A 19,744-nucleotide genomic window follows, 5' to 3' on the forward strand; every position below is an offset into this window, starting at 1 on the left:
AATGAAACCATTTTATTGAAGTGCTTGGGGGAAAGGTCCAGGGGTAGGAAGACAATGAGATCTAACATTCTCTGTCCTGCTGGAATCTCCCCAGCTGCACAGTCCTCTGAGAAAGGAAGCAGGGTTATTTTGCTTTTCTTTCCTGACTTAATTGGCTGCTTCGTTGTAAAATATTATATGTGTATAGTGTTTGCAAATATTCTTTACAAGAGTTTTCAGTTGCAAGTGATTCAATCAGGAACATCTTTCTCAGTTTATTAAGTTTGTACTGTATTAGTACATGAGTACATTTTTACTGGAAAAAGTTAATCTAGGAATATATGTTATATATATATTTTAAGCATAAATGAAATCAGAGTGTATATACTATAATGCAGCTTGCTACCCACCACACTTCTTCACATTCTTGTCTGCCTCTAATCTCTTTTCCACACTGCAGCCAGCAGGGGTCTTTTAAAAATGTAAATCAGGTAGTGAGTTCCTTAGTAAGACCCTTCTAATGATGTGTCTTTGTACTTAGAATAAAATGTAAGTTTCATAACTTGGCCTGAAAGGCCCATTGTGATCTATCTTGCCTGCATCCTCTATCCTTTTTTTTTTTTTTTTTAATTTTATTATTTTTAAATATTTATTTTGAGAGAGAGAGAGAGCACACATGTGCTTGCGCATGAGCAGGAGAGGGTCAGAGAGAGAGGGAGAGAGAAAATCCCAAACAGGCTCCACCCTACATGGGGCTCTATCTCAGGAACCGTGAGATCATAACCTGAGCTGAATGGGCTCTATCTCAGGAACAATGAGATCATGACCTGAGCCGAAACCAAGAGTCCGAAGTTTGACTGAGCCACTCAGGCACCTGTCCTCTATCCTTCCTAACATGCTGGAGCCTCCTTTCGATTCCTCAAAGGTGAGCTTGGTCCTATCTAAGCCCTTTGCACTTGTTTTGTACTCCTTGTCTGGACATATTTTGGCATTCTGGAGGCACTTGTCATTCAGGATCCTCCCTATCCCCACACCCCTTTGTGTTTTAACTCAAACATTATCTTCTTAGGGAAGACTTATTTGACCCCTTTGTATTAAGTACTCCTCCTTTCCTCTGGCAGTTTGTTATGGCACTTAGAAATGATTTTATCTTTTTCTCCACTGCTACAGCAATAAATGAATAAATAGTTGGTCTGTTCTGTGTGTTATGAATGCTGCATCCTTTTGAATTTGTAAGAATGGCCATTATATTCATTTTTAGAATTTTTTTATTATTTGTTCCACTAATTATTTCCCCTAAATTCTCTTACTTGGTATTAGTTTCTTAAAGATTGATTTTATGATTATCTTTGTAAATTTCAGAATTGCTCATTGCCAGTGTGAGAGCAGTTTGTGGGAGAAGGCCAATTGTCTGGAGGCTGGGAAATCCAAGGGTCCCTTCCTTTTTCTTGTATTGGAGTTTGGAGCATAAAGGACTGCATCTACCTCCATGGCACACATTCCCTGGAATGGTGTTTGTATGTGATTTTGCCCACTAACCCTATTCTGTCCTTTCTACATTTTTCCCCTAAGATTTCTGTTTCTCTGATGGCCCTCTTCTTTAAATAAAAATTCCCCCCTCACCCCCAGCAAGGTTATGCATTTATTCTTTAAATAGCTTCTGTAAATTTGAGTATGTTGGGAGGTAGGCTCATGTGCTAGTCCCTGTGGTCCACTTACTTCAAAACATTTTTGATATAAGAGATTTTTTTTTAATGTTTTATTTTATATTTGAGAGAGAGAGAAAGAAAGAGAGAGCGCACGAGCAGGGGAGGGGCAGAGAGACAGAGACAGAATCTGAAGCAGGTTCCAGGCTCTGAGCTGTCAGCAGAGAGCCCAATGCGGGGCTTGAACTCATGAACCATGAGATCATGACCTGAGCCAAAGTCGGATGCTTAACCGACTGAGCCATCCAGGGGCCCCAGTGTAAGAGATTTTTATAAGCCAGTTTTCTCTTTATTGAAAGGATTTAAATTTTTTAAAAACTTGATTTGGGAAAATCTTTTTAAAAAAAAAAATTTTTTTTTTCAACGTTTTATTTATTTTTGGGACAGAGAGAGACAGAGCATGAACAGGGGAGGGGCAGAGAGAGAGGGAGACAGAATCCGAAACAGGCTCCAGGCTCTGAGCCATCAGCCCAGAGCCTGACGCGGGGCTCGAACCCACGGACCGCGAGATCGTGACCTGGCTGAAGTTGGACGCTTAACCGACTGCGCCACCCAGGCGCCCCTGGGAAAATCTTAAAAATATACCAAAGTAGAGGGAATAGTATTGTGAGCCAGCTTCAGAATTTATCAACATATGGCCAATCTTATTTCACTTATACTTTCATTTTCCTTTCAAGATTATTTTGAAGTCAGTGCTGTTCTTCATATTATATATTCTGTAAATACTTCAATATGTGGCAGAGATGCCAGTGTAATGTTCAAAAACAGCCTTTCTCCAGAGTCACTGATGGGAACCCTGCCCCCTAGGGCATTCTCATAAATGACTAAAGCCTGAGGGATTCTCCTCATTGCCTCTTTGAGGAAGACCACCCTGTTCATCTCTGTTATGGCCACAGTTTAACACATAGTGTATATTCAGTAACATTTGTTTAATGAAATACCTTGGTTTCCGTAGTCTTCATTATGAAAAGCAGGTTATTTTTGGATATGGTATGGAATTAGGTGGAACTACAGGTGACCCTCACTGTCAGAACGTAACTGGTTTCTGAATCGTTACTGCATAGTGAATTTACAGGGAAATTCTCATTTTTAAAGGGAAAAATAGGGGTGCCTGGTGATGAGGTTTTGGGATGATAGTGGGGTTTGTGGGGTCTGGAGCCGACAGCCAAGAAAGAATTCTTGAAGACATCTTTGGTGCAAAAGCGATTTTATTAAAGCACGGGGATAAGACCCATGGGCAGGAAGAGCTGCTCTGGGACCCTGTGGAGAGACTGCTTATAGAGTTGGGATTTGGTGGGAGGTAATGTCAAGAGGAAGTTTCCAAAGAGATTTTCATCTGCTAAAGAAGACTCACAGGATACTGGAGGCCTAGCTATTGTCAAGCTAAGGTGGTTTTTCCTCTAGCAAAGCATTAGCATTAAGACAGTAGGGAGTTCCTGGAGAAACTCTAGCCTCAGGTAGTTGTTAATGGGTTGCAGGTTATAAGGAAATTTAATTTTATCTGCTGTTTCCTTCTGCCTTTGTTTCCCACATCACCTGGGGGGCTCAGTCAGTTAGGCATCCAACTCTTGATTTTGCCTCGGGTCAGGATCTCATGGTTCATGGGATCTTACGGTGCTTGAGGCCTGGAGCCTGCTTGGAATGCTCCCTCCCTCTCTCTCTGCCCTTCCCCCTGCTCATTCTCTCTCTCTCTCTCTTTCTCAAAATAAAGAAATAAACATTAAAAAAATAAAGGGAAAAACAATGCTTTCCCAGCCCATTGAAAACTCCCAACTAATTTCTCTACATGTTACTCACACACTCTTAAATAGGGTAGCCGTCTTCACATTGTTGCCCCAAACAAACAGGGTTCACAGGATCCTAAGTTTTTGAGGCCATCAAGTTAAGGTTTTCTCCTTCCCTCCCTCCCCTTCCTTGTCTTCCTTGTGTGGAGGGGTCCATCAGGCAGCCAAGGTAATAAGACACTGCACAGAAACTAGGAACGCTGGAAGCTGAAAAAGCTACTTTGTTTAGTAGGGAAAATAGCAAGATAGAGTGCATTTCTTTCAGCTCTTTGCTATGTTAGATGAAATAAAGAAATCAGTTGCTTTTGATGGCTAAAGTGGCAGGCTCACATAGTTGCCCACATTGTTGTGGATATCCTGGACCCTGCATTCCTGGTCTTCACCCGCCCTCCACATCCAGCCAGTCACCGCAAGTCATGTGTAGTTGTCTTTCTCTCTTCTATTCCTCTGAGCAATCTACTCTTCTTTTTTTTCATGGCTTCTCCTCCACACTCCTACTCCACACTTGATCGCCTCGCTGTCAAGTTACCTGGGTTGTTGTAACAGGATACCTTATAATTTCCCTCTTCCGTGCTGGCTATTTATGAGACTCACCTAGCACTTAAAGTGACCCACTCCAGAATAATTAAATCATGATGGAGAGGAGAGAGAGCTGAAATGCAGGACTTTAATTTCTCTGAAAGCCTCATTAATTCTCTTCCGTCTGGGCATTTAAATATGATGTTCTTTGTGTTTGGAGTGTTGGTTTTTTTTCCCTCTTAAGGCTTTTTCATGCAGGCGGTATTGTCCCCATTTTTCCTTTGGGTTTCGGGTGATACTTCAGTAAAACCCCCCTCAGTGCCATCCAGTAGAACTTTCTATGATGATGGGAAGTGTTCAATATTATGTGCACTGTTTCCTGGACTAGCCAGTAGCTTTCCAGCACTTAAACTGTGACTAATGACTGAGAAATTGAAATTGTTTTCATTTTTTAAAAAATTTATTTTTGAGAGAAAGAGCAGGGGAGAGGAGGAGAGGGAGGGAGGGAGGGAGGGAGAGAGAGAGAGAGAGAGAGAGAGAGAGAGAGAGAGAGAAATGAATGAATCTTAAGAATCTTAAGCAGCCTCCATGCTCAGCACAGAGCCTGACACAGGACTCCATCCCATGACTCTGGGATCATGACCTTAGTTGAAATTAAGAGTTGGACAGTCAACCCACCAAGCCACCCAGACACCCCAAATTTTAAATTTTATTTAACTATAGGTGTTAGGTGCCCTAACTTGTATCCTTACAGCACCCTGCGTGTGTTCCCCCACTACAACACTATATTGTATATTTTCCGAAAATTGTATTATTAAAACATTTCATAAAGTTGAAAGAATTTTGTAATGTATGCTCCTATATCCATCATCTCGATTCTGCCATTAATATAATTATCATACTTGGTTTTAACACATATTTATCTGGGCATTTCTCTACCCATTAATTCTTTTCAAAAAAATATATTTCAAGGGGCACCTGGGTAGCTCAGTTGGTTAATCGTCTGACTCTTGATTTTGGCTCAGGTCATGATCTCATGGTTTGTGAGATTGAGCCCTGTGTGGGGCTCTGCGCTGACAGTGTGGAGCTTGCTTGGGATTATCTCTCCCTCTCTTTCTGTCTCTTCCCCCAGTCAAAATAAATACACAAACATAAATATATATATTTCATAATATCCGTGATTTCCCTAAACACTTTAACATGCATATCATCAACAGCTTTTTGGGGGGTAAAATTTATGTATAATAAAATGTCCATATTTTAAGTGTCTATTTGCTGAGTTTTGATAACTGCACCTCCCTGTGTACCCAAACCTCTATCAAGATTACAACATTATCACCCCAGAAGGTTCTCATCTGCCCTTTCCCAGTCTGTCGTTTCTCCCACCTTCCCAAGTGATGATTGTTCTGAATTTTTTTTGGGCAGTGTCTATTTTAGCATCATTCTAAGTATCTGAATAGTGGAACCTCATGCTCACCATAAATGAGAAATGCTTTGGCTTCTTAGTTTCCATATGCACCCTTCTACACACGTTACATTCAATTTTGTGTTTGATTTTCAGCTCAATCGGCTGTGTGGCTACAAAAATAAGAAATTGTTTTAGGGCTGACATGGAAGCTCGCAGAAAGAGACTTGAGCTGAGGGCTCGGGCTGAGCTGCTTCTTTCTTTGTCTCTGAAAGTGCTCTAATGCACTCAGAAGAATCCCCCCGAACCACAGTCCTTACCTTCATCACTACTATTATTGGGGTCAAGTTCAACAACAGTCTCGGTTTTCTAGTTAGCATGGGATTACTGTCAACCACAAATGGTATTTTGATTAATTATGATTCTAATACCTGCTGTGGATTACTGACATCTTATTTCTCATTGACAACGAGTTCGTCACTACATTCAAGCTCAAGGATATGACCAAACTTGTGCTTAAATCCTGTCTTTGTGGGTCTGCTAGGACCATTCCCCAGTGCCAACTGTATATAAATCTGGATCCATTCAGGAGACAGAGACCACAGAGTAATTTAAAAGAGGGAAGTTTCATGTAAAGAATTGTTATGCTATGATAGGAGAATAACTATAAATATGTAAAGGGAGCTCTAAAGGATACTCTGGGGCTAACAGATGGTCCCCAAAGAAGGGCCAACTTAGAGGGGTGAACTACTAAAGTCTTGGGTTTAAGATCTTATTAGAGAAGGTAGAGGTACAACCTTAAGTTGCTGGTAGAAAAGTTTGCTGAGTTGCTGAGATTAGAGCTGGTCCACTGTAGCTGGGCAAGCAGGAAATAACCCTCTTAAGTGTAGTTGAACCCGGGTTGGTTGGCCTGTGTGTGTGTGTGTGGCGGGGGGGGGGGGGGGGGGCAGTCAGGGTGCTGTGTGTGTGCATAAAACCTGGACTTCATGGTGTCCTCATTGGGAGGTAGTGCCTGGTCAAGGCTACCAGGTTGCTGAGGGACTGGACCCAGGGGCATATGGCTAGGACTGGGAGCCACTGGGTATCCTCCCCATAGGTACCGTGCAGTAGGAACCAGAACAAAATAAAGATAGCAACAAGACCCTGAAGGTGTCTTTCCTGCAGTGCCCCTTCAGTACCTTTTACTTGACAGAGTGTAATATTGTACTCAGTATAAAGAAGAAATGCTTAAAAACTCCAGTCCATTTTTAAAGCCAGGTACTGAAAGATGAATTCAGAGGAGAGAGGTAGCACATTGATAACTGGCCTAGTCAGTCAGAGGAGGTTATTTTACTCACAGTTCCTCACGAGCTCCCCATTTTACCCAAAGCTGTACATGGCCCTCTGCTTCTTGACCTCATCGTCTAGTACTGTTTTCCTTGTTGGCTCTGGGGTAGCCATCCTGGTCTCCCTGCTGTTTCTGAAACATAAGCTGGGATTCTCCTGACTTAGGGCCCTTGCACTAACTGGTTCCTCTTAGAAAGTTCTTTTTCTACATATCTGCCTGGTGAGTTCCTTCCTTTCCTTTGTCTTTGCTCAGATGTCAGCTTCTCCATGAGGCCCACCCTTGACCATGCTCTTTAATACTGGAAGCACCAGCACTTCTGGTGCCCTCATGTGGCTTGACTTTTTCCGTGGTACTTCTCACCTAACATACTGTGTAGTGTATGTATTTCTCATGTCTGCCTTCTCCCTTCATAATGTCAGGTGCCGTGAGTGGCAGAGGTGTGTGTGTGTGTGTGTGTGTGTGTGTGTGTGTGTGTGTGTGTTTTGCTCACTTATCCCAAATACCTAGAATAGTGCCTGATGCATTGTAGATGCTTAATTAGTACTTGAATATTAGAGTGGACTTGGTGATAATACCCATTAAAATGAGATTCTAGTTTAACAAAGGAATTCTGACTTTGTTGTTCGATGTATTTTTACTACTGGGTTATGCAGTTTCCCTTATATTTTGGAGACAGTTACATTCTTTTGATATGACCAGGGTGTATTTTTGGGTGGCTTATATGCTTTAAATGAAGCACTGTGCTTTATTAAGTTACCTTTTCTATAGCTAAAGCTATGTCTTTGGCTTCTGTGACTCTTATCTGGGCAAATGCTTGAGGGAGATAACTATTTTTAACATTTTATTCAGAATTGAATCTTGGTCATGGAGAGTTAACTGATTTTTGTTGTTGTTTTTAGGTGCTGAATGTGGAGTAAATGCAGATGTTGAGAAACATCTTGAATTGGGCAAGAAATTACTTGCAGCTGGACAACTAGCTGATGCTTTATCTCAGTTTCATGCTGCAGTAGGTTTGTATCTTGGAACCAAAACCCTCAGTGGCCATCCTAGTTATTTCTAGTTAATAGCATTTGGATAACATTTAAAATAAACATTATTTAATGTTGAAAGAAAACATTTAAAAATATTTGCAGGACTTTGGGTGAAATAGATTAATAAAATAAATACACAACACTTAAATGCATATGTATCTAACACAAGAGAATTTTCCAGATAACTACATTTTCTACTGTAAGTATCAAGAATAAGTCAAGATAATTTTTTTTTTTAAGATTTTTTTTTTTAACCTTTATTTATTTTTGAGAGAGACAGAGCGAAAGCAGGGGAGGGGCAGAGAGAGAGAGGGAGACACAAAATCTGAAGCAGGCTCCAGGCTGTCAGCACAGAGCCCGATGCGGGGCTCGAACCCACAGACTGTGAGATCATGATCTGAGCTGAAGTCGGACGCCCAACTGATAGAGCCACCCAGGCGCCCCAAGTCAAGATAATTTTGACAGAAAGCTTTTCTCACTGTATTATATAGTTTTTTACCCCCCCTAAAAGATTTCACTAAAGACGGTTTAATTTTCTTGATGACTTGAGATCAGAAGTATAGTTCTTTTACTTTGAGGCCCTTGGGGGTTCCTGCAGTCCGTTGCCTCTTCTGTGTTGGTCAAACTTCCTCACTCCCTTAGGCTGGACATCCTGTTGCTCACTTATGTTTGTCTATAGTTTCTACTCTCTGCAGCTTTTAATCTATTGGGACTGAGAGAAACGAGATGGCCACAATAAATAGGTTCTAAGTGAGGGCTTAAAGGATTTTCTATATGCTTTTGTGCAGGACTTTCTGACACTGACTTTTTGGAATCCTCTCTTAAATTATACATTCTCACTTTTATTTGGGATGGTTAAGAGTGACAAGTTAACCTGTAGGGTAATGAGGTGGGTTTTTTTATTTTTTTCTATGTTTTTGGTAAGATAAAGTTCTCACCAGAAGAATGATCATCCCACTCCTGTAATTTACTTTGTAAACAGAACATAATTAGATTTTGGTTTGGCAGTATTTTTCTTAATGCTTTTTTGTAAACTCACACTTTTATTATTGGTATTATTAACCCTCTGGAATAACAGGAAACCAAGGTTTTTAATCTTGGCTTTGCCACTTGATAATCCTATGATTATTGGTTAAGTTATGTAAGTAAATATAGACTTAAACAAGTTACCTGCATATTCCTAGCAGTTTTCACTGTGCCACCTAAAAGGATTTTTTGTGAAGATTGGTGAGAATAATGTATATAAAGATTTTTTTTTGAAAATAGGGTACAATCACACATGTAGGATCTGTAGAAATACAGTTTTTATATCTCTGAAAATTAAGACTTTTAAAAAACAGACTTGATATGTTAATAGAATTTTCTTAACTATGTGAAATTTCTGTTAGGTAGGTTTTTTCATTTTAACAATTAGCTCACCTTGGGAGGTGGTAGGTAATCGGCACAGCAATTTGTACAGTTAATTTTCACTGGAGACCATATACTAAATGACCATGTCATTACTGAGTCCACACTGTTCTGGTGGTTTGAGCTCTGCTGCAGCGTGGTAATTAAAAAAATTTCAATTATTGTCTTAGATAAAGCATGTCTTAAAAAATATTGATTCTTCCCTAGTACTGCAAGAATATTTGCAGAAACTTACACCTCCTACCTATTTTCTACTTTATTATTTGCTTTTTTAAAATCTCCCTTTTAGCAGAAACGTTAAGGCCATGGCATATTGTTATGGTCGTTTAAAATGACTTCTTGGGGGCGCCTGGGTGGCGCAGTCGGTTAAGCGTCCGACTTCAGCCAGGTCACGATCTCGCGGTCCGTGAGTTCGAGCCCCGCGTCGGGCTCTGGGCTGATGGCTCAGAGCCTGGAGCCTGTTTCTGATTCTGTGTCTCCCTCTCTCTCTGCCCCTCCCCCGTTCATGCTCTGTCTCTCTCTGTCCCAAAAATAAAATAAAAAACGTTGGAAAAAAAAAAAAAAAAAAAAAAAAAAATAAAATGACTTCTTGCTTTTCTTTAGCTTCACTGCTGTACTTGAACTCTTGAGATGGTTCTTCCCCAAAAGTACCCAATAAAATACTATATTCATTGTCAGATGTCAGTTAGTAAAGCTAAGAACTGATAATTTATTTGTGAAATTCGACGAAGGGAGAAAGTGAAGCAGTGCTAGTGCATTCAGAGTTCAGAGAGCTGTAGAGCTATGTGCCCTTTTGTTTGTCATGATTTGGCGACTTACAACAATTCTCAGAATGTTCACATGTCTTAATTTCTCAGAAAGACCTGTGTAGTTTGGGACATTCATCATCTTAGTTTGTGTCAAACACAGATTATAGCCAACTGTAGAAAACAAAGATTAAATTGTATATGATGGCAGTATACAGGAGATGGTGAGGGGGGTGGTGGTGTCATGGCCTACTGACCCTCCTATTAAAAGTGTGTTTATCAGAAAAGAACGTTAGATCCTCTGTTTCAGTTGTCTGGTTTACCAGACCTCACATTTAGCATGGCCACACTGGCTGCTTCAGGTAGCCCAGTGAGTTAGGGAGAGCATCTCACCAACAGTGAATTTGTCCGGGTCTCCTGACTTGTAGACTAACAAATTGTGTGCTTGTTGCTGTAGGCGGTAGAGCTGGGCTGCTGTAAAATATATGCCAATCTTCTGTGGTGAAATATCACCCATGGTTTAATACATTGCTTTAAACTGACTGTGTAAAAGAATTCATTAAATGTTTATTCATTTGTTACACTTCCCAGCTTCTAAATTTTGTGATGTACTTTATTTAACTTCTGTGATTAGAAATTGATGTGAAAGTTTGTAATAGAATTTGGCTGGCAGCATTGTAAGTATCAATGGATCATTTCTTATTATAATGCTGTAGTTGACATTATTTATGGTTGTGGCACCCTTCCATTTTCATTCTTGAAAAATTACTAGGTGCATTTTGAAAATTACTTGGGCTTGGTATGTTTTATGATTACATTTTTAACACAATAAAAGGTTTATGTATTAAAATTCAGTAGCGTCACATTGTTCCTACAGAGTGGTACGGGTCTATCAGTGATATGAAGTTTTTTTGTATCTGGCATATGAATATTTTTTGGCAGGAGTTTTAAGATTTAAGATGGGGAAATATTCTTGATTTGTTGGAAACTGATTTAAGGAAGGATGTTGATTATCACTTTCCAATTAGTCTTCTAAAACAGTTGCATCCATTTCAATGTTATGAAGTAGTCAGACACAAGTATTGTTTAGAGATTTATCATTAGAGAAAACTGCAGTGCAATGTGAAAATGACCTGACTCTCATTCCCGCTGCATGGTCTTAAGGAAATAATGAATTCTAGGGTCTGAAATCACTTTTTTGATAGACCTAACAGAATGTCTGAGCTATATTGGGCAGGAATGCCTGTCTAATGTGGTGGATTAAATGGTAGGCATGTCTGAAATGATAGTTTTCTCTATTTGCTTGGTAAGAAAGTCAGTATCACATTTATAGTTTTGCTAAATCAAAAACAAAACCTATGCCTACATTTATTTGTCACAAACGTATGATGGTGCTTTCTCATCACATTTGGACCTCATTTGTGAAATGGGGATGGGCATTTACTATTCACATTTAGACAGAAGGAAAGAAAGTACCTTAATGACTTTTTAAACATCATGTTCTAATGCAAAAGATGGTGAACTTCTTAAGGATAGGTAGAATCTCATTGTTGTTATTACCATTGTCATTATTTTTATTGAAGTATAATTAGTATACAATGTTAGTTTCAGGTGGATGGACAACATAGTGATTGACAATACTACACATGATTCAGTGCTCACCACAATAAGTGTAGTCATGTCATCATACAACATTATTATAGTATTATTGAGTATATTCCCCTACTGTGTGTTTCATCTCTTTTTTATAAAATAAATAATTCTTTTTATCTATTTTACCCATCTCTCTACCCCACCCCATCCAGTAGTCATCAGTTTGCTCTCTATATTTAAGAGTCTGTTGTTTGTTTGCTTATGCTGTTTTTTAGATTCTACATATAAGTGAAATCGTATGGAGGGTGCCTAGCTGGCTCAGTTGGTAGAGCATGTGACTCTTGATCTTGGGGTTGTGAGTTCAAGCCCCATGTTGAGTGTAGAGGTTTATTAAAACTAAAACCTTTAAAAATAAAATAAATGAAATCGTATGGTATTTATCTTTTCCTGATTTATTTCAGTTAGCATAAAGCATAATACCTTTTAGGTCCATCCATGATGTTGCAAATGGCAAGATTTAATTCTTTTTTTTATGGCTGAGTAATATTCCTCTGTGTGTATGTGTGTGTGTGTGTGTGTGTGTGTGTGTGTGTGTATGTGTGAGAGAGAGAGAGAGACACACACACACACACACACATCTTAAAGATAGGTAGTATCCTATTTTGCCATTATTATTTTACTCTCTGGTAGGTGCTCAGTAAAAGTTTAAATGAAGGGATAGAGTTGGGTTAGCTGGGAGCAAGAATAACATTTTTCTGTATTTAGACAAGTGTGGTCTTTCTGTTTTCCACTACCACTGTTTATAACATCGTTTGTAATTGGCTTTCTGATGTATTTTCTTCATTAGTTGCATTTTATTACAGCTTATCTTTTCATATTTGAATAGTAGTTTGAAGATTAGACCTTAAATCCATCTCTCATGTTCAAGTTTCTAATAAACGAGTATAACAATTTGAATGGCATGTTTTCACATGAAATCTAGTATTTCTATAGGTAGGCTTGCAAGTATTTTAAATAATGAACTGTATTGTGTATTGAATGGATAACAGGATAAATGATTATTTTCAAGGTTGTCAGATGTTGTTTTATGAGAAATTAAGCATGAATTTTATTTATTTATTTTTTAAATTTATTTTATTTTATTTTATTTTATTTTATTTTATTTTATTTTATTTTATTTTTTTAACGTTTATTTATTTTTGAGACAGAGAGAGACAGAGCATGAACAGGGGAGGAGCAGAGAGAGAGGGAGACACAGAATCTGAAACAGGCTCCAGGCTCTGAGCTGTCAGCACAGAGCCCGACGCGGGGCTCGAACTCACGGACCGTGAGATCATGACCTGAGCTGAAGTCGGCCGCTCAACCGACTGAGCCACCCAGGCGCCCCTAATTTTTTTTTAATGTTTATTTATATTTGAGACAGAGAGAGACAGAGCATGAATGGGGGAGGGGCAGAGAGAGAGGGAGACACAGAATCAGAAGCAGGCTCCAGGCTCTGAGCCATCAGCCCAGAGCCTGACGCGGGGCTTGAACTCACAGACCGTGAGATCGTGACCTGAGCTGAAGTCGGACGCTCAACCGACTGAGCCACCCAGGCGCCCCAAGCATGAATTTTTAAACCGATCCTTGTTCAGTTGCTACTTCATGCACAATGATACAGGAATGGACACTAGTTCTAGGAACTGTTGGTATTTTAAGATGAAGATCTAGGGGAAACTATTTTGTTTTGCCATCCATGTGACCTCATACAACTAAGAACATTGATTTGAAGGCAAGGGAAATAAAAGGACAAATTAACTATTGGGACCTCATCAAGATAAAAAGCTTCTTCACTGCAAAGGAAATAATCAACAAAACTAAAAGGCGACTGACAGAATAGAAGAAGATATTTGCAAATGACATATCAGATAAAGGATTAGTATCCAAAAACTATAAAGAACTTACCAAACTCAACACCCAAAAAACAAATAATCCAGTAAGAAATGGGCAGAAGACATGAATAGACACTTCTCTAAAGAAGACATTCAGATGGCCAACAGGCACATGAAAAGATGCTCAACGTCACTCCTCATCAGGGAAATACAAATCAAAACCACACTGAGATACCACCTCACACCAGTCAGAGTGGCTAAAATTAACAACTCCGTAAACAACAGATGCTGGCGAGGATGTGAAGAAATGGGAACCCTCTTGCACTGTTGTTGGGAATGCAAACTGGTACAGCCCCTCTGGAAAACAGTGTGGAGGTTCCTTAAAAAATTAAAAATAGAACTACCCTACGACCCAGCAATAGCACTACTAGGAATTTATACAAAGGATACAGGAGTGCTGATTCATAGGGGCACATGTACCCTAATGTTTATAGGAGCGCTTTCAACAATAGCCAAATTATAGAAAGAGCCCAAATGTCCATTAACTGATGAATAGACAAAGAAGATGTGGTTTATATATACAGTGGAATACTATTTGGCAATGAGAAAGAATGAAATCCTGCCATTTGTAACAACGTGGATGGAATTGGAGGGTATCATGCTGGGTGAAATAAGTCAGAGACAGATCTCATGTTTTCACTCATATGTGGAACTTGAGAAACTTAACAAAAGACCATGGGGGGAAGGGAAGGGAAGGGAAGGGGAAAAAATAGTTTCAAACAGAGAGAGGCAAACCATAAGACACTCTTAAATGCAGGGAACAAACAGAGGGTTGATGAGAGGGGCAGCGGAGAGGGGAAAATGGGTGATGGGCTTTGCGGATGGACTTGTTGGGATGTGCACTGGGTGTTTTATGTAAGCAATGGATCACAGGAATCTATACCTGAAACCAAGAGCACACTGTATGCACTGTATGTTAGCTAACTTGACAATAAATTATATTAAGAAACAAAACAAGGTGTTCACTGAAAACATGAAAAAAAAAGAAAAAAAATAAAGAGCACATTTATTTATTTTGAGAGAGAGAGAAAGTGAAGGAGGGGCAGAGAGAGAAAATCCCAGGAGGGGCAGTGGGAGGTGGGGGAGGAAAGAGAGAGAGAGAGAGAGAGAGAGAGAGAGAAGCGGGGGCTCTCCTGAAGCAGGGTTTGTGCTCACCTGAAGCAGGGCTCGGCCAGTGTGAGACTCAAACTCATGAACTGTGAGATCATGACCTGAACCTGAGTCAGATACTTAATGACTGAGCCACCCAGGCACTCAGAACATTGATTCTTCATTCATATGTTGAGCCATTGTCATTTGATTACTCAATTTTGTAGGTTCATTGTTATAAAATGGGTCTCTAATCTGATTTCATATCTTAAAAATACCTAAAAACTGAAGAATAAAGTAAATGAAAGTGCTCCAGATTATTGTATATAAACATTTTTTAATATATGTGTAATCAAATACTTAAAAGCTGTGTCATATGTAATCCTCATTAGAGGTTTTTCTGCATGGACTGAAATGGTCAGTTTTTCCCCAAATAGAAGTGTAGGTACTTTCTGATAAGTTGCCCAATGCTAGCATTAAGCATTCTTTTTTTTTTTTTTCTTGAAAGAACTAGATACAGAGGTCAAAATAACCGACATCTGTTTTTCAACATGCCATTGCTGATTTCATATGGGAGAATGATCTGAATATCCTGGTGAGGCACATCTTTTTAAGAGCCAGGTCTGTTCTCTGGAATCCCTGCGTGGGGTGGCTGGCAGGGAGAAAGGGACCTGGGTGACCAGATGTTTGTTTGCTTTGCCTCCTGGATGGAAAGCACTCCAAATGGAAAGCTTACCCGGACCAGTGAGGTCAGAATCTACAAGCAGCAACTCTTTTTTTAAAAAAAATTTTTTTTTTCAACGTTTATTTATTTTTGGGACAGAGAGAGACAGAGCATGAACGGGGGAGGGGCAGAAAGAGAGGGAGACACAGAATCGGAAACAGGCTCCAGGCTCCAGGCTCCGAGCCGTCAGCCCAGAGCCTGACGCCGGGGCTCGAACTCACGGACCGCGAGATCGTGACCTGGCTGAAGTCGGACGCTTAACCGACTGCGCCACCCAGGCGCCCCTAGGCAGCAGCTCTTTGAAAAGCAAGAGATGGTAGTGTCTGTCATACCCTCTGTGCCAACTTGGGAGGACTGCAGGGACCAGAGGGCGGGCAATGCAGCAGAGACTTTAGCCCCCTTCCTCTTTTGTCCCCTCTGAGAAAAACCTCTTCTGGGCTGGACAGAGTGTGACAACAAAACATTTGCTCCCTGGGTTTACAGACCTGGCTCTGGAAACAAGACCCATGGGAAGTGGACCATATTCATCCGGAGGCTGGGAAATGTTTCTCTTGGTCTGTGGCAGGGCTGATGTTGGCGTGCTTCCTCCTTGTCCACAACAGGATGGCACTAGGGAAAGCAAACAGAACAGAAGCCCTTCACATGAAGCGTTTCTTGGGCTTTCTCAATGAGAAGGACCCAGGAATCAAAGCCAGAAGCAAGAGAGGAGCTCCTGGGGTATGGTAGGGCTGAGGAGACCCTGTGGGAAAGCTGGCTAGCTCCAGGGACCCGCTGAGTACTACAGTGTCCTGTGGAAATGAAAGAAAGACCAAAGAAGCCATGTCTGTACTGACTTTAGCCCCTTGCTTGTCCTAGGCAGGTCTCAGTGTTGGCATTTGTTGTGGTGATCAGGAATTTGTTTCCATTTCCTTTTATTTGAATACCTTGGGCCAGGTCATATGGAGACACTCGAGTGAATTCACTCAAGGAGTTTTATTTTCTCTAGACTGAGGTGTGTGTATAAATAATTGATACCCGAGGGAGTGATAAGTGTTATGGGCACAGTAAGAGGTATACTATATTATAGAATGTTATGGAAATTGAGGGAATGGAAGGTATATATTTCACATGTGTCATCAAATGAGTCATTTGAGCTGTGCCTCAAAGATTGAGTAGGATTTGGACATACGAAGATGATCATGTGTGATGTAAACTCCAGGTCTTAAATCATGTTACTTCTAGCATTTTTTGCTTAGTGTAAATAAGTCATGGAAAACTTAATTTTTTTTAAATTAATGAATATAAAAGCACTCCATGTTTATTATGAAACATTTTGGAATGTGTTTGGTATAAAGAAGAAAATCTGATCTCTCTGCCCAGATAACTACTGTTGACATGTGGTGAATTTCCTTTTACTTTCAGAGGCAGTCACTTAAAAGTGACTGGTATCAAGTCATTGTTCAGGCCAGTTATGCTGCCCAGACTCACATATTTTTAATTTATTGTACATTCTAAATCAAATATAAACTGAACCTAAAAATATTATATATCATTTATGCTCTTAAGTATAGTTACTCTATATCTTACTTTTTCCTCAGGCTAATTATAGCATTTTGTAGGAAATACCCTATATACAGGCGGCTGACTATGCTCTTTTTTTTTTTCCTGGTCTCCTGAGCAAAATTGATCAGGAAAGAAATTTTCAGTGATGCTTAGCTGGGATGTATGGATTGTTTTTGGTTTTTGTTTCAGATTTGAGGAAAAAATAGTTCTTTAATGGTTAAAATGCCCAGTTTTCATAGCTTTTCAAAAATATGATCCTAATAAAATAGTATAATGAAAAGTATGTTACAAAATTTTACTGTTTTGACCATTTTTTTTTTTTTTTTTTTAAATTTTTTTTTTTCAACTTTTATTTATTTTTGGGACAGAGAGAGACAGAGCATGAACGGGGGAGGGGCAGAGAGAGAGGGAGACACAGAATCGGAAACAGGCTCCAGGCTCTGAGCCATCAGCCCAGAGCCTGACGCGGGGCTCGAACTCACGGACCGCGAGATCGTGACCTGGCTGAAGTCGGACGCTTAACCGACTGCGCCACCCAGGCGCCCCTGTTTTGACCATTTTTAAGTGTATTGGGTTAGTGGCACTAAGCGCATCCACATATTTGTGCAACCTGCATCACCATCCATTTCCAGAGCTTTTTCATCATCCCAAACTGAAACTCTACCCATTAAGCAGTTGTTCCCCATTTTTCTCACTCCCTTTCTCTCCTTCCTTCCTTTGTTTTTGTAATAGCCATCTTAATGGATGGGAAGTGGTATCTCACTGTGGTTTTGATTTACCTTTCCCTAATGATTAGTGATGGTAAGCATCTTTTCATGTGCTTTTGGCCATTTGTATATCTTCTCTCATATATGGTTTTATAGCTTTACTTTCTCCTCCTGTCCTCTTTTGCTCAGCAGTGGTTCAGGTAGGTTAATGCCATTAACAACTGCTCAAAACCATATTTTGAATGATGACAAACCATCCTGTCATAGATTGCCATTGGTCATGTTTTTCAGATGATAAGACCTTCAGGGGTAGAACTTTCAGAGAGTTTTAGTTGTAAATCTTATAATGATAGAACTGTGCATAAATAAATATTTGTTTAAGACACGTGGCTGGATTTGGTCAAGATATATATCTATATATCTATATCTATATCTATATCTATATCTATATACACACACACACACACACATATGTATTTCAAAATTGCTTTCTAGAAGGACTGTTTGGCAGCACAAGGTTTACTTCCACCGAGTAAAGTAGAATTAGCTAAAAAACCTAATCATCCATCTGTTTTCCTTCTTTCAAATATTGGTAACTTAGTCTTGTCTCATTTCCATTCTCCTCCTTTGTCCTAAGGTTTGTATCTTTATTTCTTCACTGCCATATTAATTGGAATTTGTGAGGGAACAGAGATTGTACATTTAATATGTCAGTTTAATTGGAAGTCTATAATTTTCTTAACTCTAAATAAAGCATAGTCACATTCTCAATCAGTATTTTTAAAAAAAATTTTTAATGTTTATTTTGAGAGAGAGAGAGAGCATGAGTGGGGGAGGGCAGGGAGAAAGGGAGACACAGAATCTAAAGTAGGTTCCAGGGTCTAAGCTGTCCACACAGAGCCTGACACAGGGGCTCGAATTCACGAACCATGAGATCATGGCCTGAGCTGAAGTCGGATGCTTAACTGACTGAGCCACCCAGGTGCTCCTCAATCAGTATTTAACTTAAGGAAATTTCAGTAAAGACAAAGACTGAATTGCATACTTATAAAAGTTGTGAGTCGAATATAGTTAATATTTTAGATCAGAGGTTGGCAAACATTTCCTCTAAAGAGCCAGATGATGAATATTTAAGCTTTTCAGCCATACAGTCTGTTCCAGACAGTGCATTTATTTTTATTTTTATTTTTTGACAACTCTTTAAAAATGTAAAAGATATTCTTGAAGCCTGTGGGTTGGATTTGGCTCAGAGACTACAGTTTGCCAATCCTGTTCTGGATTTATTTGGAGTGATCTTGCTAGTCAACTGGACCCATTATTGATGGAAAGACTCTTAAATGCCTTAAGGGAATTGCAAACTCTAGTATGGTTCAGGTGATTTGTGTTTTTAAGGAAATTACCAAGAGCTAATATTTATTATTTTAATTTTCAGATGGTGACCCAGATAACTATATTGCTTACTATCGGAGAGCTACTGTCTTTTTAGCTATGGGCAAATCAAAAGCAGCACTTCCTGATTTAACTAAGGTGATTGAACTGAAGATGGATTTTACTGCAGTAAGTGCATCTAAACTTTCTTTAAAGACAACTTAAGGAAATTTGGAAGAGGTAATTTGTTTTTAAAGGTGAGGATCGACCTGTTAGGCATAGCTGGGGAGCATAGGAAGCTGCTGTGGTGTAGTAGACTGGGCCGTAAGAACAATCCAAAGTCCCTGGAATCAAAGATCTGTGTGAAAAAGGAACAGTGGGTAAATTTGGTTAATTTTAGAAGCTTGGCAGTGACATCATCCTTGTGGCTTAGAAAGACCTCTGTTTTTGGGGGGAGTGTAGGGCAAGATGTGAGGCTGAGTAACCAGTTGATCAAGAGGCTATTGAATTAACAGGCTGTCAAGTGACTGACAGTAGTTCCAATTAAGGCTGTCATAGGAAAGATAAAGAAAAGGAGATAGGTCACTTACATAGTGGTTTGTAGTAAGGACACAGTTCTGAATTAGATGGCATCCTCCCCTGCAACCAACACACAAGCTTCAGAAATGGAGGAATTTACAGTCTAATGGGATATCCTGATGTTTGGCATTTAGTGTAATGGCTTAAAATAATGGGATAAGTTAGATGCTTTCAAAATTAATTTGGTAGCCCGTTTACTGTTTATATCCTGCCATAATCTAAAAAGGACTTGGGATAACTGATTAGATATGGGTGAATGTTTGGTTTGAAATATTACTATTATTTTAGGACAGAATTGCCAAGTGTC

The 19,744-nt window shown here is 39.6% G+C and overlaps 1 protein-coding gene across 1 annotated transcript in view; it reads left to right on the forward strand.

The window, feature by feature from the left end:
• The window catches only part of DNAJC3 (DnaJ heat shock protein family (Hsp40) member C3), a 92,954-nt gene that overhangs the window by 11,391 nt on the left and 61,819 nt on the right, over positions 1-19,744 (forward strand). Inside the window, exons 2-3 of the mRNA XM_043581798.1 lie at positions 7,620-7,730; positions 18,923-19,047. Of these exons, the coding sequence (XP_043437733.1) occupies positions 7,620-7,730; positions 18,923-19,047 (236 nt within the window). The remainder of the gene's footprint in view (positions 1-7,619; positions 7,731-18,922; positions 19,048-19,744) is intronic.

Source organism: Prionailurus bengalensis, chromosome A1 (genome assembly GCF_016509475.1).
Source record: "Prionailurus bengalensis isolate Pbe53 chromosome A1, Fcat_Pben_1.1_paternal_pri, whole genome shotgun sequence".
Lineage (NCBI taxonomy): Eukaryota > Metazoa > Chordata > Mammalia > Carnivora > Felidae > Prionailurus > Prionailurus bengalensis.